At 45.2% G+C, this 24122-nt stretch overlaps 1 protein-coding gene across 5 annotated transcripts in view; it reads left to right on the forward strand.

Moving 5' to 3' along the window:
* Positions 1–24122, forward strand: part of SLC4A11 (solute carrier family 4 member 11) — a 98377-nt gene that overhangs the window by 59355 nt on the left and 14900 nt on the right. For all 5 annotated transcript variants that reach the window (XM_039723821.1, XM_039723814.1, XM_039723805.1 and 2 more), the window contains 8 exons: positions 3895–3979; positions 11126–11251; positions 11940–12053; positions 13067–13199; positions 13493–13566; positions 18232–18457; positions 19690–19796; positions 20895–21063. In XM_039723821.1, the coding sequence (XP_039579755.1) occupies positions 3895–3979; positions 11126–11251; positions 11940–12053; positions 13067–13199; positions 13493–13566; positions 18232–18457; positions 19690–19796; positions 20895–21063 (1034 nt within the window). The remainder of the gene's footprint in view (positions 1–3894; positions 3980–11125; positions 11252–11939; positions 12054–13066; positions 13200–13492; positions 13567–18231; positions 18458–19689; positions 19797–20894; positions 21064–24122) is intronic.

The following is a 24122-nucleotide window of genomic DNA, read 5'->3' on the forward strand; positions in this document are numbered from 1 at the left end:
TGCTTCACTTATCACTTTTTTTCCCCCCTGGAATAGATTTAGGGGGTTTGATCTGCACATCTGGAAATGAGCAAAGCTCGTGTTTTTCCTGTGGAATCCCCTTGCTTATAGGTAGTGCTTTGAACTTTGCTAGACCCCATATCTGCTCTTAACTTTGCAGAACAAGTCCTGAAACCCTCTTGAAACCCAGGTTGTGCAAGGCAGGGATATTTGGAGTAGTAATTCACCTAAAGTAGGTTTAACCCTCTACACCTGGCCTTTCAAATGGATTTTTTGTTAGAGTAGTTGAAGTGTCTGACTTTGTCTTTTGCTAGAAATAGCAAAAAGATGTCTCCAGAGGGTTTTCTGCTCTGTGGTTTGGTGAGGAGGGCTGGATGAGACACTGAGCTTGTAGATTTTTGGCCCTGAGACTGGTGATTCCTGCTGGCCTGCTTGGAAAAGCAGCCTTGGCCAGGCAGAATCCTGATTTCTCCAAGCCAGTGCTGTAGAGGGTGACACTTCTTCCTTCAGCTCTTGCTTTTGGCATTGACAGTTGTGGGCTTGGATTTGCTGAAGTGTTGTTTTTTTAAAAACCATTCTTATCCTTGAGTTCTTGGGAGATGCAGCCTCTGTATCCTCATCTCGCCCTGCCAGCACAAAGAGCTGGGAAAGGAGATTTCCTGGCAAGCCAAGGTTTGTCTGGAGAAAGAGGTTGATTTGAGCTCCTAGGCTGGATTGCTCAGCTCCTGAGAGCCATCTCCAGTATCTCCTCCCTTGTGGAGAGGTAGCATTTAATATGAGCACAAAGCCATGTGAGACCAGGAGTGTAATTTCAACCTGTCAGCCACCCCCAGAGAAATAAACACCCTCACTGGAGCCCTGGACTATGACAAGTGAGCTCCCAGGAAGGTGCAAAGTCTCTGGGTGACATGAAAACCTGGCCTCCTGTGTCCTGCAGTGATGGGAAACAGGCCTTAAATTCTGGATGTGAGTGGGATTTTTGCAAGTGCTTGTTTTCACTTCTGCTGAAATACTGAGGGGGATGTGACAGTCACATTCCCTGCTGTGCCTACAGCCCCGTCACTTTGCCTTGGCTCATCTCAGAGGATTATTTAGGCAAGGCTATGTACTCAATCATAATTAAGTCAGCCTGAAATTCTCTTGTTTACTGAGGCATCTAATTGTGATTTTGTTCATGGAGGAGCCCCTAACAGCTGTGATGTTTTTCTGGCTATGATTTTGTGTCCTGTGTGGATTTGCTGAGGGGGCTGTGTGTGCTCAGCATCAACAGGAGGATGTTGTGGTTTTGCACGAACTTATGTCCCTGATCTCTGTAAAATACTCCTGCAGCCCCCCAAGAATTTTGGGGAGGGCTGAGGAAGGGTCAGAGTTGTTGGAGCACATTTTTTCTGTTTGGCTTTGTAGCTGCTAAGTGCTGGCTTAGCCTCTTGCTCTAACCCAAATAATGGCAAGAAGCTGGGAGAGATTTGTAGAATGCAAAGTGGAAAAATTCATGAACTTCATCTATTTGGCTAGGTTGAGGGATAAAAGTGAAACCAAAAAGGGCTGTAACTTTGGAAGCCAGTAAACTCAGTATTTTACATTTTGTATTTTTTTTGGTGTATTTTGTAACTCAGTCTTTTAGCAGCCTCCTACTGTAAGGAGGGCTGGAGAGGGTGTGGAGTGACAGGAGAGGGGGGAATGGCATTAAGCTGAAAGAGGTAGATTTAGATGGGATATTAGGAAGAAATCCTTCTGGCACAGGGTGCCCAGAGAAGCTGTGGCTGCCCCTGGATCCCCGGAAGTGTCCAAGGCCAGGTTGGATGGGGCTTGGAGCACCCTGGGCTAGTGGAAGGTGTCCCTTCCTGTGGACCTGGGTGGGCTTTGAGGTCCCTTCCATCCCAAACCATTCTGTGATTCTGTGATATCTCTGGTGCAGCCCAGGTTGAGTCTGAGGGTAGAGAGCAGAGAGGAAATCTCACAGGAGGATCAGCCCAACAGAAGGAACAGCTTTTCCCACTGGTGAGGTTCCACTGACACCCCCTCCCCTCATTTCACACTCACACACACAAGAAACCAGTGCATGAAAAAATCAAGGCAGGTCTTAAACATAACCCTGGTGCCTTGTGGGATGAGTTAGGCAGTGCTTTCCTCCTCTGCACACTCCCAGCTGCCTGGAACGGGCTTTGTTGCCCAGAGCCCCCTCCCTGCTGCCCCAGGCCAGCAGCAGCCACGCTCCTCCTTCCCTGGAAGATGAGACACCCTGAGCATCCTTTTCCCCGTGCTCACTGCAGCATGATAAGTAAACATCCCAGTCTGAGGCCATTGTCATTCTCTGGCTGACTCATGCCTTCAGGAATCTCCTTCTGGGGGGAAAAATTAAATTGCTTTTCGAGTGCATCTGGCTTTGATGTCCAATTCTGCCACCAAATATGGTTGAAGAGCAGAGATTTTTCGGAAATGCTTCAAATGCAGATGTTTTGCTGGTGTCTGCTGGCGACACATCTGTCTGCTCATCCTGGTTGTTCAGGTTAGAGTTGAAACTGTTCTAAAGTTTCAAAAGTCCTACAGGTGCATTGGCAAATTGCAACAGAATTGACTTAAATAGCTGAAATCTGAGGTGATACAGTCACTGATAAAGGAGCTGGTCCTCTTTTGCACCCCAAACCCAGTCATTGCTGTGCTCAGTGTGTTCCTTCTAAAGGAGATTCCCTTCTTTATTTTGTTCGTGGTTCTGATTTCCCAGGTGCTGCAAACAGGTGAGTCCCCAGAGAGAAGGTAAAGCTGTCTGTAGTCTATTAAATGAGCCCTATACCTTTCTCAAGCAGTCATTTTTATCAGTTTCCACATGAAGCAGCCAAAGGAGGAGCTCCCTACTGCTTTGAGATGATTTGTTGTTGTAAATTTTGTGTCTGTGATTTTTATTTCCTCCCTTACACTCCCTAGCAGAGGTTATAACTCTTCTGTGCCTGGTTTTGCAACAAATACATGAAATGTTTTAGCTGAGGCAGCTGGGGTTGTTATCACTGCATAAAGGTGCATTTGATTTTCAGAGTGGTTTGTGTGCTCTGAGAGTAACAGGAAAAAATCTGACAGGTGCCTCATTTGTAAGTGTTGCCTACCCTGATGCTTTCCATGTGCTTTCCATAAGGAAGGAGTTGGGAGGATTGGGAGGCTGAGAGTCAATAGCAGCTGTCACATATTCCTGACAAGCTCCTCATTGCCTGTGGTGAGCAGCAGATCCTATCAGCAATCCCACTGCACCTTGCAGGCCCCCAAACCAGGAATAAAAGGGAACGTGTTGAATTTTTGGAACCCTTCCCCAGTGTTTTTATTGTGCTTTAAGAGCAGAAATTTTGGCTTGTTTGTGTGGATTTATTCAAGCTTTTCCCTGTTGATGGAGTGTGAGGTGCAGACAGCTTGAGCTCCCTCACCTGTCTTTGAGGTCTCCCTTTGCCATGGCAATGCCAAGGAAGAAGCACTTGCAGGGGATCCTCTTTCAGAGGTTTCACATGGATTTAGGGGAATTCTTGTGCTTGCATCTAAAGGAAAAGTTGTGTGGAAGGATGGGGAAGGCACCTCAGACGTGTTTGACCCCAGGGCACCCAATGTCTGATCCATCCAGTGGATCCTCAGCTCCCTCACCTGCAAAACAGGGATGCAGATAGGAATGGGAGGGGGAAAAGGGAAGGAAGGGAGGAAAACAGGGTGGTCTGGGGGATTTTCTCCTTTACAATGCTATGAGGATATAAATTGAATCCCGGCGAGTTTATTTTTATTATCATGACAAGATGGGATTTGAATGCCCTATTGAAAACGAGCCCTCTCGCTCCTATCAGGCTTGAATAAGGAGCTTAATCTCTTTAACAATGCATGAGCCTTTACACTGACACAGCACTTCCTTCCTTTCTTCAGCTGCACGACTTTCTCAATATTGGCAAGGGGATTTCTGATGACATTGCACGAAGATTCCCAGTGTACGCGCTGGACTTCACCGATGGTACGTTGGCCAATGTTTATGGAAGCTCTGCCCCGAGTGGGGATTTTTTTTTTTTTTTGTGATGTGATGTCCTGTTTACAGTGTGCATTCAATGTGTGCTTTGATATGTGTAACAGCTCTCCTGGCCCTTGTTGAAAAGGGTGTTTTGGCAAAAGGCTGTGAATGGGCAGCGTGGAGCACCAGAGATGAGGCTCCTGCAGCGTTTCCTTAATGAAGGCGCTGGCTGTGCGCGGATGAGGATTTTAATTTTTATTAAGCAGTGATTAAATGGATCGATTATTGCCGTGTGTAGACTCAGATCAACTCCTTGCAATCTAATTACTCAGCACTGGCCTGATAGGCCCTTTCTGCTGCCTCTGCAAGCCGGCTCCACACTAATTATAGTGATGCTGTGGGAGTTGAGAATGCTTAAACAAAATGTGAGCTGCAGTAACTTCAGCCCGGTGTTGTGAAAAACAGGATACGGCTCGTCCGCTGCCGCCAGATCACAGGAGCAGCACGCCGTGTTTATAGTGAGCCTCAGCTTGATGCAGCTCCCACAGTGGCCTTGGGGGTTTTTAAGAGTTGTTTTCTCCCTTTTCACTGACAGACTTTCACTTTCTTGAAGGCTGGGCGGAATCTTCAGGGCAAAGCGGGGTTACAGAGCCCCAGCCTGCCATCAAATTGTGTTTCCTGCAGCTTGTTGGGGAGCTGGTTGATATATTCAATCTCATACCCAGAAAGTTCAAATAAAACGGAGAATTAAAGTGTAGGCAGGGAGAACCTTGGAGATTTATCAGATAAATCAGAAATTTATCCCTTCCTGCTGTTAAATTCACCTTAGCTCAACTGTGTGTCCCTGCCTTCCTCAGTGCACCAGTGCTGTGAAGGCTCATGAGACGAGGGTGATCTTCCTTGAATTAGGTATAAAAAAACCAGGATGCCCTCCCAAACCCCAATTTTCAGTCTTCTCTTGCAAAGCCACCTTCCACAGGCAGCTTAAGCTTCAGAGAAGCCTGGCCAAGGCTGTGGATGTGTGTCCTCACTCCCTTCCAGCCAGAAGATGAACATGAATGAGATCTTGGCTTAGCACAGGGCTTGAGTGCTGGGTGCTTTCTCCAGGTGCTTTGGCACTGCTGGGATGAAACTATTTTCAGGAGACTCAGTGTGATGAGAGGGCTAATGCTGATTTCTCTGGGGATTTGAGGGTGTTTTGGGGTGTACAGGGGGTATAAATTGATTTTCAGGGGAGCAGCAAGGATTTGGATAAAACAGAAACATTAATTTTTGGAGTGTGCATCACTGGCATCAGGTCTGGCAGGGCACTTCAGCTCCTAATCTGGACACTTCATCCCTTTGGCTGTTGCTTTCTAGAGCTGTCAAAGGCTCATTTTTCATTATAAAGGGATATTGAAGCACTTGAGAAAGGAACTGCTGCAGAAGTGCCTTGTGGGGACCCATGTTCACCTCAAGACAGAGCAGTACCTGCTGTGCCTGTCTGAGCCCAGCAGGCACAAAAACATCAGATTTTGGTCCTGCAGCCAATTCTGGCTGTCAGCAGACTTGGAAGCTCCCTTCAGAGTCCATATTGTGGCTCTGACTGCATCCATGTGGACCCTGTGGGTGCTGCCTCAGCCCTGAGCTCTTGGCTGTGAGCTCTGCAGGCTTTGCACACATTGATGTACAGAATGAGCATAAAATTGGGATAAAATGCAACCACAGGTTAAAAAGTGTCAGTGTTTTGTAATACAGCTTCTGGAGAGTGAAAAAGAGCCCGGTGAAACTCCAGAACTACTTCAGCTCAAATGGGAGGTTCTCACTGTAGGAGCAGTTGTGCCCTTTCAATAGGAAATGGGGGAAAAGGGGATTTTCTAAAAAAGTACAGTATGTTAGTATGGCCATTTCTTCCCAGAAACCAGAAATTAGGATGAATTCTTTAAGGAACTGCTTGAAATGAAAAGCAGATGGAGCATGAAGCATGTGCCATAAACCACTGAGACCGAAGGTGATCAGGAATGTGGAATTCCTGGAGCATCTCAAAGCAGGGGTGCATCAGAACATGAGGGATTTGAACTATCCCAGTATCTGCACTCCAGACAGCCACATGTGCACCATCAAAGAGCTCTGAATTACAAATGCTGGGTTTTGAATGGTTGGAGTCTCTAAATCCTCAACCTGAGGAGCATCCTGGGGTTTGGGGTTAGACAGATAAACCCATCAGGGGCAGGGTGATAAATAATGAGGCTTTTTGTAGGACCAGCAAATCTTTGGCCAGTTGGAGTTTTGTGGGATTGGTCCTCTTCACACACTGCACAAATTATCCTTAAAGGAAAAGTCTTTCTCCTTTTTTTTCTCCCTTTTACTCCAGATTAGGAACTTGTCAACTTCATTTTGTGGCAAAGTCTTGTGCATTTTACTGAATGGGTCAAAGGAAGAGTTTTCTAAACTTTTTTTTCCAGGATTTTGGTGATAAAGATGGCTTTTAATAGATGTCTTCCAGCAGGAGCATCTGAAGATGAAGAACTGGGTTATTCTGAGTCTGAGAATCCTGTAGTTTTCCTTTAAACTGGAAAACTACTCCTGTAGTTTTTCTTTAAACTTAATCCATTTGGCTGTGACCTTTGTGTGTAGGATTCTATCTTAAAAAAAAACAAAACAATGTGGCTGAACTTCATCCTGATCCTGTCAAATTGGCTCAAAGCACTTCTGTGTCAATTTTATTACTCTTTAAGCCTCAAACTGGAGCTTCCAGAAATTTCTTTATATTGAGACTGGTTTGAGTGAAAGGGGATTCTCCCTGGACTCAGATACAAGATTTCTGAAACTCCTGAAAGCTTCTGTCCTCATTCTTCAGTGTTATTTTCTGGTACAACACAGAGGAACAAAGACAATTGCAGTGCCTGAAGTGCCCAGTGGGAAATGTGAGGTGCCTGAGATTTTTATGGTGAGCTTTGATGCTGTGTTCTTAAACATCCGTATTCCTTCACCTCCTGGGGAGGGAAAATGAAGGAAAAAGAGAAGAACTGAGTTTTATTCTCTTTCTCCCAGTTTTTTCTGGGCCTGTGTCTTTGATACCTGGCTGTGGTGGGTGGATAGCTCTGCTGGAAGTGTGGATTTCTCCCTGTCCTTGGTCCTGCAGAGGGTCCCTTAGCAGCTCCTGACGTCTGCTGGCAGCATCCTTGGGATTTGCTGTGGTGTTTTGCAGGAGAGAGATCTCCAAAGCTCCCTGCAATGTGGGCATACTTAGATGGAAAGCTTGAAAGTGTAGGAGAAATTTGATTTGAAAGAGAACTTTTGTTTTGCTGGCTGTCTGAGGTAGCTCAGAGCTTAAACCTTGATCTGAACCCTGAGCTGTTGACCATGGACTGGCTTTGGTGTGTGCCAGATCCTCATCAGCTTACCTGCCTGGTTGCCTTGGCCACCTTGTCTGTCAGGATTCCATTCCTGGGGAAGGAGAGAAATAAAGGAATTGCAGATTTCCTCCTCTTCCATGCCTCTCCTGCCCTAGATCAGATATGAGGGAGCTCCTGCATGACTCTGCAGCCCTTCATCCCTGAATATCACCTGAGTACCAAAGTGTAACATCCTGAATTTGTCACAATTGCCCAAAACATCCAACCTGGGTTGCTTTGGGGTCCCTTTGTGTTGCTGGTGGATGGGAACATTCTAAAGATGTATAAAAGCATCGTGTTTTGTTGATGGATGTTTCCTTCCAAGAAACCCAGGATTTCTTGGGAAATGGGCTGAAGAAAGTGAGATGGAAAGAGAAAGGACTGAGCCTTGATCTGATTTTTCATGCCTCTCTGGTCTCAACATATGCTTGGCTTCTGCTCCAAACTCCCTGAGTGGATTTCCTTTTCCAGTTGAGTTCTTAGTCCCACTTGTTCTGTGATTTACTCTTCACAGGACTTCAGGGAAGATTCATCTTCCCAACATTGGGCAGAGTCCAGCAACCATCACATAAATGAAAGCCCAGCTTGAGGGCATTAGGAGAAGTTTGTAATTCTGAGTTTTAACAGTGTTTTTCATATGAAAATGTTTTTGGGTTTTCTTTTTTTAATTAGGGCTTTAATAAACACATTCTTGCTGCTGTGCTGCAGGTCAGTGTAATTAAACTTTCTTTGCTCAGGATATTTCAGAGAATTGGGAAGAAACATTAACAGGCAGTTCAGAGAATGTCCATCATTTGTGATTTTGATTTAGTAAATACACAATTAATAGACTTCAGGAGCTGAAAACCCATTTTTTAGAGCTGCTGGTCATTACATTATTGCTTGTGGAATCTCAAGCAAAGTGAGGCCAGAATTGCTGCAGTTTCCCCTGAAACTGTAACCTTGTCTCTATAAACTGTGACATTGCAGAAATCCAGGCAGGTAAAATGGAACTGTCACGTTGATGAACATAATTGCTCCCCATTCCAGTGTGTAGCTATACCTTAATTTCAGGGGAATGCTTCTGTAATAATCAGCTACTCAAACTCCACAGCTGGACCAAGAGTTGATTTTTATGCTATAAATTTCCATGGTGCAGGTGGAATGATACATATTTCAGTGGCTTTATGAGCCTGTCACAGATGAAATGCCATCATAATGCAGATCGCCTTCTTCTGAATGAAGCCACGGCAGTCCCTGGGCTTCAGAACATCCTGAAAATGTTTCACCAGTTGTTGGCTTTAAAAAGGCAGAAAGGTAAAATTGTGGTTAATGCTGGATTGTGGTGCCTGTGGCAGGTGGATCTGTACAAGGAGCGGCAATGTTTGGTCGTGACTGCAATTAAAGAGTGAGCAATCAGCTTTGGGAAGGAGTGTGTTTAATCTGGTGTAATTATTGTCTCCATTACAAAGTGAATTTCGCTGCCCACCAGAAGGATTCTTGATCCTAGCATCTTATCTGTCTGATTATGGATTAAAGAAAGTGTGGAAGTCTTGGACCCAGCCAGGACGAATCATAGAATCACTGAAATTGGAAAAAACCTCCAAGATTGAGCCCAAGCTGTGCCCAGTCCCCACCTTGCCACCAGCACAGAGCACTGAGTGCCACCTCCAGTCCTTCCTTGGACAGCTCCAGGGGTGGGCACTCACTGCCTCTCTGGACAGCCCATTCCAGTGTTTAACAACCCTTTCCATGAGGAAATTCCTCCTGATGTTCAGCTGAACCTCCCTTGGTGCAGCTTGAGGCCATGTCCTGACGCATAAGGACCTCCATGACCAGCAAGGGCTCCTTTGCCAGGATTGAAACTGAAAATGAGCTTTTGTGGTTCTTTTCAAGATTTTTCCTTCTGCCCTCCATTACTGTGGTTTAACTACCTGAACCATTTAAAAAAAGATATTATTTGCTTCTCTGGACCTGGTTGTCCTTTCAGAAATCATTTCAAAGCTTCCAGGCATCGTTGCCCCTGACCTTTCATATTGGAAAGACTCCCTTGTCCAAAAAGCAATATTTTGGAGTGACAGAGAATCCTTTGAACCAGGGTGTGACTGTCTACTCATGGAACCACACCTCAGCCCTGTCTGTCTTGCCAAATCCTTCCTTTTCTCTAAAGGTTTTGAGCAGTTTAGAATGTAAGGCAGGAGCCTGCAGCTGTTGGACTCAGGATCACAGGATGTCTTCATCTGTGAGAATTAAATTCCAGGCCCTTTGGGTTGCCAGGAGTGGTCAGGGGAATGTGACCTGTGGTTTGTGGATCTTCCCAATAAATGGAAAGGAATTTGCCTGGGAACAGCTGGTCTGATGACTCCTAAAAGGTCAAGCTCATATTTGCATGCTTGAGGTGTCTCTTGTCAGGTTTTAGCCTGGAGTTTGAGGGTGCTGAGCATCAGAAGTGCTGTTTGTGGCTGTTCCTCTCCTGTCTGCAAGCAGGCACCTCACAAGGTGTCCTTTATTCATGTGGCTGCCTGTTCATTACACATCACCTTTGATTTTTGGGTTTTTACATCCTCCTCCCATCCTTATCTCTGCCCTGCAAATGGTGCAGAAAGCAGATGTTAGATAAGATCCCAAAGTCATTAAGAGATTTTTTTTGTTCTTTTCATTCTGGTGATAAAGATTTTCAGTGTGGCACCAATAACCTCAAAAACCAAGCCCTCCTTTATCTGATCCAGCTTATTGGGTTTTACCTCTTTCAGCAAGAGACTGATGCTGCAAAAGCTTCGATGGGACATTTGGGAGCTCAGGGCAGATTCCTGTGTGGGAATTCTCTGCTCTGGAGCCTTCCAGAGAGGGGAATTAGGCAGATCCAAGCCCTTCCAGCTGTCTCAGAGGAACAGCACCATCAAGGATGGTGGCACAGGCAGGCTGGAGGCTGAGGAAACTTTCTCCAGTGCATCCTCTCTATTCTGTGGAAAAACTTGTGTTCTCCTGGAGCAACATCAACTGCTGTCATCTCATCCTTTCTCCTGTGCATCCCCAGTGAGCTCATATCAGCATCAGCCTGAAAACAGGAAGGGGAAGGGAAGCTACTTCAGAGGCTCTTAAATTCATATTCTGACACTTTAATTCTCTTTCTGGCTGCTTTGTGTTTTGGCCTGGTGTGTTTTTTCCGATGGAGATGAGAGGGGTGAGTGGATGGAAAAGAGAGAAGCTGTTCTTTCAGCAGGGCTTGTTATATCTCTGTGTAGCCATTCCTGACCTCTGGGGCTGTTTGTTTTTGTGTCCTACTGCCATTTTTTTGGCTCAGGGTAGCATATTATTGATTCAAACCTACAACCTTAGATCTCTGTCTAGGGAAAAATGAAGTGCTTTGTGTTTTCCTGCCCAAGACAAGAGTAGGGAAGACAAGAGATTGTCGTGAAGCTCATTATGGACACAGTTCAGAATGCCTGAAAAGTTGGTGTTAAAAAGGCAGGAGTGTGGGTTTATGAACCCTAAACTTACAGTTTCTGCCTTGATCCTCTTCCAAGCTCTGCAGACTGACAAAACTGAGCAAAAGGCTTCTTGTATTTCGTGTTCTGATGAGGTCAAAAATGTCTGATGGCAATTTTGGTGCTACTTCTGGTTCCAGATGAACAGAAAAGTGTGGGTTGTGCAGCATCAAACACTAACAGTTTGGTTACATGTTTAAAGGGTGGACTGAATTTCTGCTTCTCAAGATGAACTCACGGTGCCTATGGCTGATGTGAGAAGGTTTTCAGTGCTTCACCAACATGATTTTTGTTGTGGTTTTCCCCAGGTATTATTGGGAACAACAAAGCTATAGGGAAATACATCACAACCATGATCTTTCTGTACTTTGCCTGCCTCCTTCCATCCATTGCCTTTGGATCCCTCAATGATGAAAATACCCGAGGAGCTATTGGTGAGTTCATCGGTTTTGTACTTCTTAAACTTACCAGTTTGTGCATTTCAAGTGTCATTCTTGTCACAGAAAGTTCTGATCGTTTTTTTTTTACCGGGGGGAAAACAAACCCAAAATCATGACTGAAGGATTTTTTTTTTTCTAATTAAGTTCATTACTTTTGTTGAAAACCAGAAAAATTGAACACTGCTTTGGATGTTATCATCTGACTTGGACTGATACAGATGTATGCCACTATATTTTGAATTATGCTGACTTAATGTAATTATTTGCACATTTTTCTTGGTACAAGCTCCTGTGCTTTTGACTTGGATTTGATTGCCATTATTGAAGCTAAACATCATCCTTTATCCCAGTTGTAGAAGCAGTTTGTGCTGCTGTCACAGTTCCAACAAGCACTGGTTATGTCTTATAGGTGTTAAAATAAAATAAATACATTTTAAATGTATATATAAAATATAACAATACACACAAAAAATCCCAGAGTCCATCAATTAGCTGAACAGCTGGAAACCTAAATTATGGGTATGAATAAAAGGTCACTTTTTGATTTATGAGTGTGTTACCTCTGCACTCTTTAAACATTTCTTCTCCTCATTAATGGCTGGTTTCTGTGCCCTGTGAGTGCTCCTGGCTGAGGCAGGGATTGACCCAATTCCGTTTTTGTTTCCATCCTCCCCAATTGCAGATGTGCGGAAGACGATTTTTGGGCAGTGCATTGGAGGGCTGCTCTACGCCCTCTTCTCAGGGCAGCCCCTGGTGGTGCTGCTGACCACAGCTCCCTTGGCCCTCTACATCAATGGTGAGTCTGCAGCAGGGGATTGAGGTGTTGGGGCTTTCGGTGAGAGCTTTGTAGAGCTGGAGTTGGGTTTGTTTGATAAATTGATGTTTAATGGCTGCTGTCAGGGAAAGGTTCTCCCCCCAGAGGGAGGTGAAGCTCCCCTGGGAAGTTACAGGGCACGAAGTCATGGAATGCTTGGACAGGGCTCTCAGGCACATCATGGGGTTGTTGGGGTGTCCTGTGTGGGGCCAGGAGTTGGATGGATGATCCTGGGGAGTCCCTTCCAGCTCAGGATATTCTGGGATTTTGGAAACCTGAATCAAATTCCTCCCCTTTCTGTCACCATCAGAATCAGAATATCCTAAATTGGAAGGGACCTACAGGGATCATCGAGACCAGCTCCTGGTTTAGTTCAGACTTTTTTTTTCTGAAGAAATCATTTTGCAGAGAAAAAACTTCATGAAAATAAGCATTTCTTCAGCTTCAGTGCGGAAATCTGTTTAAGTAATGGTGTTCTCATGTGACTGCATTTAACCAGCTTGAGACAAAGTTTTCTGGGTTTGTTAAGTTTTGGATTTTTTTAATCAATGTTTTAAAGTATGATCAGCAGCTTTCCAGACACTGCAAGCTGATCTCAATGAACCAAAGGAACAAGCTCATTATCTGTGGGGATAATCAGAGAATGGGCTATGACCAGCTGGAAGGAGCAGCTGTGACATCCCTTGCTCAACAGCATCCCAAAATATCAGCGAGAGCAAATTCCAGTTGCTTTTGTGGCCTCAATCCCAAGGAAAAATGCTTTGAGCAGTATGGGGGGAGTATTTATCCAAGTGTCTCTCCCCATTTCTCGTGGTGGAAGGGGAGAACAGTTTGTTGATCCAGTGGAAGTGCAGGAGTATGGATTTAATGGTATCTATAATAAATGCATTGGGGTGAAATCTTGAAATTGGTTCTTTTTGGCCTGGAGCAGATGGGGATCACTGGGTGGCAGTGACAGGGGTTGATTGTGACACATGAATGCTTCACTTTTGCAGTGATCCAAGGAATCTGTGACGACTACAACTTGGATTTCAGTGCTTTCTATGCCTGGATTGGACTCTGGAACAGCTTCTTCCTTGTGATCTACTCCCTCTTTAATGTCAGCCTCCTGATGAAGCTCTTTAAAAGGTAGCTATTTTCAAGAAGTCATATTTTGATCAGATTATTCTTCAAATGGAAAAATTACACATTCCACAAGCTCCTTTATTATGAACTTGCTGCAAAATGTATTTTGTGAGATGAGGAAAATATCATTTTGGCTTATTGTTCCAGCTTGAAAGAAGTTCTCTGATTTACTGGGTTTGTCTCTAAGTTGGAGCCTAACTCAAATCGGAGTATTTTCATGTAAATTGATGAATATGCTGATTTTTCTTTGAACAGAGTTGAATGCAGCTCTATTAATTCCTGGGCTTTTTCCACAGGTCAACAGAAGAAATAATTGCACTTTTTATATCCATCACATTTGTGCTTGATGCCATCAAAGGCATTATTAAAGGTAAGTCTTGCAACAGTGTTTTTCAGAGCAGATCTCTGCTTTGCTGCCTTGTCAAAGGCAAGCACAAGACTGCAAAAATGTGTGATGTTTGCTTGTTCTGTGTTCAAAGTCTTCAGGGAAAAAAAGAAAATCAGGGGCAGCCCTTTGTCAGCAGTTTACCTGGGTGTGCAGAATTTTTAGCAGCTCTTATTTCTGTTGGTTGAGACAGAATTGGTTTCTAAACTTTCACCAAATGGAGAAACCATTATGTTATTGATGTGAGTGCTTCCTCCTGATTCCAGTTTGGTTTTGAATGGTCCTGGCAAAAAAAAAAAAATCCAATTTAAATGTAGTATATAAAATCCTTATTCCTTGACACATTATTCAGACTCTGTGGAAGGGAGTTGAAAGATGGGTTGAGATTTCCTGGTTTTCCCTGAGCTCTGAGACCCTTCTTTAATGGCAGTACAAGGACTGCAGTGCCTCCAGCACCTTCCTGAAGCTCCTCTGCCCTTTCCAGCCACTTAGTTTTCTCATTTCTAAATTCTAAATCTCCTTGGAGACCCTTGGGGTTTAACAGATTCCTCTGACACTTCTCTCCCTCCCCACAGGGATTGGCAGGAGGTATTTGAGAAGGTGAATCATGGTAGCAGAAATAACCTTCTGAGCGGCAGCATTTCTGTTCATCCCAGTGAAGAGTTGGACAATTCCTTGATTTTTATGACCTGTTGTCCAGCATCCCAAAGTTTGGGCTATCCTTTGAAATCCTTCAGGATACACCCAAGCACACTCCTTGTTTTTAAGACACTCAGGCTTGCAAGGGAATGCTTTCCAAGAGATTTGACACTGCAGAGCAATTTGAAGTGAGATACTTTCTCACTTCACTGGGAATCCTTAATTGCCTTGTGTGCTTTGATTGTGCAATCAGAGGCTGTTTTTTTCTCTGTAGAACACCTGCATCTTTTAAATATCCTGCTTAGAGCTTGGTGAGGGAGAGGTTTTCTGGGATAGTTGTTGACTCTGTGAGCTTTGCTGAGTGTGTGCTGTCAGTGCCCTGTCCTGGAGGCATGGGACAGTCTCCAGGTGGTCCTCAAGAATGTTCAGCTGCTCTGTAAAAAATTAGCAAATATTCACAAAGTTTCTGTAGCCCAGAGCTGATCTCCCGTAGCAGAGGTGTGGGATGCAGGTTAAAAGTGCAGGAAGCACCCACTGGCCTTGTCTGCCAGACTTTCAGGAATATGCAAGTAAATCCTCAGAGTATTGCAGTGGGAACAGGAGAAGATGCTGTAAGATAAGGGGCAGTGGTCTTACTGACAGAAAGCAGGTTTAGATTGGATATTAGGGAGAAATTCTTCCCTGGGAGGGTGGTGAGGCCCTGGCAGAGTACCCAGAGCAGCTGTGTCTGCTTCTGGATCCCTGGAAGTGTCCAAGGCCAGGCTGGATTGGGCTTGGAGCACCCTGGGATAGTGGGAGGTGTCCCTGCCATGGCAGGGAATGGAATGAGATGATCTTAAAGGTCCCTTCCAACCCAACACATTCTGTGATTTTACGTGTGATTAGTGAACCAGTTGAATTCTCTTTTTACTTGTGAAGGGATGGATTTATAGGAATGATGGTAATAAAGTCACACCAACACTCCTTTGCTAGCTCATGTTGGCTTCAGCTGCACCTGGGGGTGTTCAGGGTACCCACTGGTGGGACCAAAGCTGTTTGCAGACACAGGAGGGCACTAGTGCTGGCAGGCAGAGACTTTACCCTTAACCCTCTTAGAGCCCATATTTAAAAACCTGTCACCAGTGCAGCTCATGGCCACAGGCTCATCTTTGTTCTTCCCTGCCTGTTTTTGAGGAGGTGATGGTTCACTGCTGCTCCCTCCTCCTCCTCCCACTCAAAACTTTGGTTGAGCAATTCAGTAGGAAGTGAAAGCTGATATTTTCTCTGTGCTGTTTAAATGTGTCCTGTTAGTGCCTTATCCTGCTGGCACCAACTCTGGGCTTCCTGAGTGCCAGCGGACAGTGGCACCTCTTCCCAGATGTTTTCCCAGCCTGTTCATAGCCTTGATTCTGTGCAAGGTACACATGCAGGAAAGGAGGGGAGGGGAACCAAAGCCGTGAGCATTCACTCGGTCCCGGTGACACTTTGTTTTCACTGCCTGGCCAGGCCACCGAGGCTGTGTTTGTTTGATCTTGACATCTGCACTGAGCAGGAAATGGTGGTGAGCAGGCAGAGGAAAACAAAGCCAGCTCATGTTGTTGGAGGCTGGAGAAGGGCTTGGCTTCAGCCAGGGCACCCCCGGCTCCGCTGCTGTCTCTGGATGATGGCAGCGAGGTTCACTGAGCTCTGGTGTGAAAACCAGAAATGTTCAGGAATCAAATCCTTCCCAGCAAGGTGGTATGGGATGAAGGCCTCCACTCTGTCTTGGTGTGTTCTTGTTGCTTGAATTAAAATACAAGAGTAAAGCAATTTTTTTTCCTGTATCCAGAAGGGACTGGAGCAGTCCTGCCTGGGTTGGTGCATATAAATAGAATTGCAGCCTCAGAGATGGAACATGGAGTGATGTAGTCAAGCTGAGCACCAAAAATCAGCCCCAAATATATTATTGCAACATATCCCAGCCCTAAATATATTATTGCAGTATAGCCATCTGTGGGAGCTTGAGAAAATCTACAAGACCCAAAACAAAGTCACTTGTTTGTTACTCATTCCAGTCCAATCTTAATCCAGAGGAATGCAAATACATTCTCTGTAGTTCCTGGGTTGTTTGTGCTGCTGGTTTCTCTGATGCTCAGATGTGTCTCTAGGACTCGGTAGCACTTAGGGTGAGCAGGCTTTTCTCCTGGCCAGCTGTGAATTCCCAGGAAATGCTGCCAGAATAATTTTTGTCAGGACAAAAGCATCCTTTGGTGTTGAGGGCCGGAAAGTGCAAATCTTCTAACGACCCATTCCGTGCCAAGCTGTGGGTCATGGCAGTGCCCTGGGCCCCAGGGATTTATTTCACCTGTTTTCAGAGCAGATGTGTGTGTGTCCTGCCAGGCTGAGGCAGCTGGAGCACAGGGGGAGGACATACAGGAGAGCAGAGTCTCTACCATAGCACGCGATGGGGAACCTTTCTGGACTGGGGTCAGGATGGGATTGCTCCTCACTTGGGGAACCTTTCTGGAGCTTTAAGGTGATCTCCTCGCTCCTGGCTGCTCTTGGTGCAGTTTGAGAGGTTACATTTTGAACTGTAAAGCTTCTGTGATGTTGAAATTTATGTACAGATGTATTGAATGGGAGGCAGTCTTGTTTTTTGTGTCCTACATGCCACGCTGACCTCATCCACTTGTGGAATGCCCAGACTCCTTTTAAAGCACCTTTAAATCCTTCCAGGGATGGTGCAGGAAAGCCCATTTACTGCATTTCAAATGGCTTCTTGGTTGAACTTGAGGCATTTTGCACTGTGGTGAGCTCCAAACCAGCAGTAACACAATGTGGGCTTCAGCCAGACTCAAGGTGGTCGCAAATATCAGTTGTGCTGCACAAGAACATTCAAAGTTTCTTCTCAAATATTCAGAATTAGTTTGTGTTCCCTGCTTTCTGTGTGGCTACTGCAGATGGAAAAGCTGAAGTGTTTGGGGCTTTCAGAACCTGGATTGTTATTTGAGGGTGAGGGAAATGTTAGGAGGTGCATTTTAGCCTAAGCTTCAGGTGGTTGTGGTTTTGCCTAGAGAGGATGGTCTTGCCCTGAAGTTCTCTGTGCAAAGTTTGAAGGGGTATTTTGACTAAAATGAAGAAGGGTAGTGGGACTGCAAAGCTCTGGCATGGTGGTTTCCATGCTCCTGTGTTTCCCATGGGTACAGGGAAGTGTGAATGCTGCATGTTGCCATTTGAGCAGATACTGTGGGAACACTGAGGCTGCATGCCCAATTCCCATCTTCTGGTTTTACTTGCTCCTTTAGGCTCTTCTTCCCCAAAGAGATTAAATGATCCCAAAACCATATTTATACACTTGGAGCCAGCCAGTGACATAGAAATGGGAGCACAGTAAATGCTCAAGAGCAAGAGGATCTTTACAGCTGTCCATTTCTTATATGAATGCCTTTGAGCTGATCTAAAACATTTATGGATAGTTCCAGAGGCTTTACTGGGTGTTTTGCTTGTGCAGGTTTACTTCAGGCCTGTAACTCTAATTTGCATTGCAAATTTAAATGTTCTGCCAGGTTTTGCATATCAACACTTACCTCTAAAATCTGGACGAGGCTTGGAAGAAAAGTAATTAGTGTACACTGTGTAATCCACTTAAGGATCTGTGCAGCCTGGCTGCTCTTAGTGTTTCCAGAGAATCCTGATGGAATTTGTTTGCCAGGCTGCTGAAAGCAGGTGTCTACATAGAAATATTTATATGTGTATCTAACAGCAGTGCTTCCAGTGTTGGGAACAAAACCACATAATTAGCACTGGAAGTCCTTACAGTGTTGCTTTATAGATTAATTTAACTCTTACCTGTTAAAATAAGTGAAAAAAATCCATTCGTGAAGTGCTGACTTCCTAAGAGCAACAGCTCTGATTTCTTTCTGCAGGCTTGAGAGGCAGAGCTGGTGAAGCATAACGTTAATACTTCGTGATCAAGCAAGAAACCCACTTTATTTTACTTGCTTTGATTGTCACACTCGTCTCCTAACACTTGCCTGTTGGTTGTTTGTGCAGTTTTTAAGAAATATTACCACCACGGGCACACAGGAGATGGAAAATCACAGGCTGATGCTATCCCAGGCCTCGGCATCAACACCACCTTCCTGATGAACTCCTCAGTGAGCGAGAACCAGACTTGCACTCACGATGGGCACTACGGGCGTGAGACCGCCGTCCTCAGCCTCATGTTGATGTTGGGAACCCTCTGGCTCGGCCACACCCTCTATCAGTTCAAGAAAAGGTGAGTCGTTTAGAGCTCAGACTGCTGATTATTTCATGTTTTTTCTGAAGGAGTCATTAACAGACTAGATCTTAATTCATGGAATGACCAGGTTGGAAGAGACCTTCAAGATCATCCAGTCCAACCCAGCCCCAACACCTCAACTAAACCATGGCACTGAGTGCCAAATTCAGTCTTTTCTTAAACACATCCAGGGATGGTGACTCCAGCACCTCTCCAGGCAGAAAATTCCAGAACTTTATCACCCTTTCTGTGAAAAACTTTTTCCTGATATCCAACCTGTATTTCCCTTGGTGCAGCTTGAGACTGTGTCCTCTGGTTCTGTCAGTGCTGCCTGGAGAAAGAGACTGAACCCGGCTGACTACAACCACCTTTCAGGAGTTGTGTAGAGTGATAAGGTCACCCCTGTCTCCTTTTCTCCAAGCTAAACACCCCCAGCTCCCTCAGTCGTTCCTCTCAGGGCTTCTGTTCCAAGCCACTCACCAGCCTCGTTGCCTCCTGTAGACATGCTCAAGTATCTCAACATCCTTCCTAAACAGAGTGGCCCAGAACTGGACACAGCACTCAAGGTGCAGCCTCACCAAGTCTGCAACCCAGGAAAATCAGGTGGAAGCCAAAGGCAGGGATGAACTTGCCAGGGCCACCTGGAAAATATTCCCAGCAGAACAAAATGTTCACTCAGTAGACGATGTCCTTCCGTCTTCAGTGTGGCCTCACAAGTGACTTTCTAAAAAAGCTTGGGGTTCCCAATTCACACTGAGATCCCTGTATCTCCCTTCAAACAGGCATTGAACCATTTTGCTGGGCAAAAGTTCTTGATGGTGCAGGAAGGTCTACCAGGAATGTACCTTCAGTGTGCTCCTGGGAGTCAAACATCAGCTCTAATTTGGGGTTTGCTCCTATTGCTCTTAAAACTCTTCATTTGAGATGCAGGAAGCAATTAAAGTAAAGTGGAAATGAGACACAAATTGGTGCTTGAAGGCCTTTTTTTTTTCTAGCTTGCATCTGCTTTTCTTGTTTCTTTGTGTTTTGCTTCTGCACTCATCAACCTTCAAAAGCTGTAGGTTCCAGAAGATTTAGGGCTGAGCGAAAGACTAATTCATCACTCCAAGTATCTCTTCAGCATTGCAAGATGGGACTGAATTTTCACTTCCAAAGCATTAAATGTTGTGTGGATTGAGTGATTGTCCTGACAGTGGGGTGCTGATGGGAATTATTTGTCTCTTTTGCAGCCCATATTTGCACGCGAGGGTACGTGAAATTCTGTCCGACTGTGCCTTACCAATTTCAGTCCTGACCTTCTCTGTTGTGGGTTCCTATATCTTCAAGGAAATTGAAAGTAAGTTCTGGTTTTGTTCTCTAGAATATTGGGGTTTATGAAAGAGAGAAGTGAAATCCTAGAAGGTTTTGCTTATAAACAAAGTTCTTCCATATAATTTCACAAATACTGCGTGTACCTCCCACCAAGAGCTCAGATTTCCTCACCATTAGATTTATGTCATTCAAAACCCTGATTAAATGAGGCTGGAGCAAGAAAAGTTATCCAGATGTGTCTTTTCAATGAGTTTGAGGTGTGTGTCACAATAAGGGAGATGAACAATTTCTGGCACAGAACAAAGGGCAGAGTAATCAGCAGGCAGGAAGGGTTGTTGCCAGTCATATCAACATAGAGTTGGTCATCCCAGTTTGTCCTCTTTGTCTCCAGTTTGTTTTCCTAATTTAGGTGAAATGGTGCAGAGCATCTGGGCAGCTCTAAGTTACACAAGGAAATCTAAAAATGAGACACCATTCATTGGCCAGATAGATCAACTTTTCCATATCAGGAAGCGATAATGGGGACAGGAATTGCATTGTCCTGCAGTGACGTGAGCGGGTGATGTGAGGAAATGTATGGAAACAAATAAGAAATGGCTTTTTTTTTATTGTGATGGCCATTCCATCCAGTTGGATTACAAAATGATGTGTGGCCATGTGTGATTTATCCCTAGCCATGGATTGCTTCCAATAGGAGCAGTTTTGATTTAGATTTTATACTAAAATGCCTTGCACAGATTGTTAGAGATGAGGAAGTTCTCAAATGCCTCTGTGGGTTGATGAGCTGAGCATTATGGTGCTGGTTAGAAATAAGGCTTCCTCATCTAAAAACATGTTGCATCTGTGGAAAACAAGTTTCCCTCTTTTGTTTTGCTCCAATATCTGTAATGCCTCGCTAGGACTAGCAGTGGTCTGTCCTATCAGGATGGCAGCCAAGTAAGTGGATGGAGGGAAAAAATAAACCAAACCAGCCAGATGGACCATCTTCCATGGCCTCCAGGCTCCCACATGCCAGAGCATCACGTCTGCTTTCCTGCTTGCTTCCAGTACTTCATGGTGTGGGTAAAACGTTGATGCTTTCACATGAAGGTGCCTCCTAACATCCTTCCCCTCCTCTTTGCAGTGTCCAAATTTAACTACAACGCCTCTGACAGCTTGTTTGTGCTGGCCCCTGTGCAGTCCCTGTCCATTGGGTCGGTGATGAGCGCCATGGGGCTGGGATTTCTCCTCTCCATGCTCTTCTTCATCGAGCAGAACATCGTCGCGTCCCTCGCCAACGCCCCGGAGAACAGGTAACGCCTCTGGTGCTGCTTTTCCCTCTCTGGGGGGATATTGTAAAAGCAGGACCCCCAACACTTGGGAGAATTGATGAGCAGGACTCCACTGATATCAGAAGGCTAATTAATTATTTTATATACTATATTACACTACATCTAAACTGAGTCTGCACAAGCATTCAACTCCACTGAGCAGAATCTTGTGGCTGTCTGCTGACCGACAGTCTGCACACCCGCTTGGCCCTGACAGGCCAAGGAAACAAAACCCCAGCACTTTGGGCAAAAAATTTCCATATTTCATTCTGCTTTTGCACAAACACAGTCGCAGCAAATGAGATAAGAATTGTTTTTTCTCTCTGAGGTTCCTTGCTGCAGTTCCCAGAAAATATCCTTGGGAAGTTGTGCCTTGCTTTTCTCTGTGAAGAGAAATGCGGCCGCAGAGGGATGTCCCTGGGTCTGTCACCACCACTGCTAGCCCAGAGCTTGTCTAAACATCAGAAATATATTCAGGGTGTGTTTTTAAGAATTCCTGTTGTCACAGGTGGAGGTAACTCTGCTGCTTAACTCCTCCAAAGCCTGGTGTTGTGGCAGTGAGCCAAAACCACAAATCCTTCACGAGCTCAACCTGTTTCTTCTTTACTCTCTGCCCAACATCATTGTTTGTCACCTAAAACTCTCAAGGCATTTTTCACGAAGAGTTTTGGGAGCCAAGAGGTGGTATAGTGAACGTGAAGTGGATATTTTGTACAATTTGAGGTCTTTGGATGCACCTCAAGGTATTTAGGGAGTGCCTGACACATGTGGACACTTGCACTGCTCTTGCAGAACAGAGAATTTGCTGAAAATGAGAAGTCAATGACCTACATAAATGCTGTAGTACAACATGCTGCAGCTGAGCATCAGGAGTGTTTGGAGTTGGTAAATTCCAACTGAAGAAAAGGTGGAAGTGCAATAAAACAATATGTCCAATGTCTGATAAGTCTCACTTATGTGCAAACTTGAGATGCTGCACTATTAAAATATTCCCTCTGATGTTTTTGTGCCAACTGCAATCAGATGTGATGTCAAGTATGAACGTGGATGACTTTTTTCCAGGGAAACTACCACATCTCTGAGGATTTTTTGCTAATGTGGTGCGTGGGAGGGTTCTCTCCTTGCATAATACCCATTAGCATTCTCCATGTTGTAGCTGGAGTGACACAGTATTAGGAGAGAGGAGACAAGCTCAAATTCAGCTACACTAATTTAGTTTCCTTTGACCACCTCTTATCTCTATTATATCCCTTTAAGTGTTGCATAAATCTGTATGTAAGTGGGTCATCTCTTGGCTAAGATGAATTTCTTCTGAACTTTTGGTATTTTCCACTAAAATATCTTTAAGGAATGTAAAATACTGTTTGGAGTTTTTTAGAGTGTTTTTCAGAGCATCTGGGTACAGAGCTGAGCTGATCAGGTGTTGGGGCAGGGATTTTTAGAGATGTAAAAACTAGGACTTGACACCATCTGTTTGTGGTGCCATCACAGACACCTTGCACTATCCCAGGCTGTGGGATATCCTCCATCCAGTGTGGCCTTGGACACTGCCAGGGATCCAGAGGCAGCCACAGCTTCTCTGGGCACCCTGTGCCAGGGCCTCACCACCCTTCCAGGGAAGGATTATTTTCTAATATCTCATCTAAACCTGGATCCTCCTCTGGATTCATTCCAACAGGTTAATGTCATTAAAGCCTTCTGAAAAGAATGGCAAGGACAACAAACAATGACCCTGAGGGTGCTGAAGGTGCCTTTGCTCAGAGAAAGCAGCACGTGAGCAGGGGCTGTGTTTCCAAAGCATGAGCCAACGCAGGAAATACGTTTGCAATCCCACCCTTCCTGCCAGCACCTTCCAGAGGCATTGCAGGGTAGACACCTACCTGACCCACTCACCCCACAGCCTCTTCAGTCAATGGAGGAGGACACTCCCAGTGGGACCAGGCTTTTGTCCCAAAACAAGCCCCACCCAAGATTTCTGCTGCCCAAACAATGGCTTTGATCTTCATGTGCTGGTTCAACCCTACAGCTCCGTGTGCCTCTGTCCAGGAGTATCATGGATGGCTCCAAGTCTGTGCTGAGGTGTTGAGTGGAGCTTGTTTGGGTGGCATTGACACATCTAAGTGATGCTCTCTTTCTAGCTGGTGGTGCCCAGAGGGAATTCAGCTGATCCCTCGTTTTGTGTGAGGATGTCAAGTGCTCCAGTGGCAGAGACACAGCCTTAGACCTTTCAGTGAGGGTTCAAAGTTTGAGAGCTGAACCCTTCCCCAGCTTTTTTTCTAAACTTTACTCATAATATCTCAGTAGTTGGTACAAGATAGGAGTATTCAGGAAAGGAGCAGACCTTGGAAAAAATGGTTAAAGCAGATGTGAGTTCAGTCTTGGTGCTGCTTTCTGCACAGTCCTGGCAAAGTGGGTGTGCTCAGATTCTTCGGTGAAGGCTGTCAGATTCCCTGTCTCCTAAAAAATGAAACAGGGAGGCTCTGCAGCATTTGATGAACTTAGGAGCAAGTCTCCTTGGTTGGCTACCAACCTTTTGGAATGTGCTCAACCCTACCAGCTCCATGTGCCTGGTGTCCAGGAGTATCATGGATGGCTCCAAGTCTGTGCTGAGGTGTTGAGTGGAGCTTGTTTGGGTGGCATTGACACATCTAAGTGATGCTCTCTTTCTAGCTGGTGGTGCCCAGAGGGAATTCAGCTGATCCCTCGTTTTGTGTGAGGATGTCAAGTGCTCCAGTGGCAGAGACACAGCCTTAGACCTTTCAGTGAGGGTTCAAAGTTTGAGAGCTGAACCCTTCCCCAGCTTTTTTTCTAAACTTTACTCATAATATCTCAGTAGTTGGTACAAGATAGGAGTATTCAGGAAAGGAGCAGACCTTGGAAAAAATGGTTAAAGCAGATGTGAGTTCAGTCTTGGTGCTGCTTTCTGCACAGTCCTGGCAAAGTGGGTGTGCTCAGATTCTTCGGTGAAGGCTGTCAGATTCCCTGTCTCCTAAAAAATGAAACAGGGAGGCTCTGCAGCATTTGATGAACTTAGGAGCAAG

This window comes from Passer montanus, unplaced genomic scaffold, assembly GCF_014805655.1.
Source record: "Passer montanus isolate IOZ18808 unplaced genomic scaffold, ASM1480565v1 scaffold109, whole genome shotgun sequence".
NCBI classification, from domain to species: domain Eukaryota; kingdom Metazoa; phylum Chordata; class Aves; order Passeriformes; family Passeridae; genus Passer; species Passer montanus.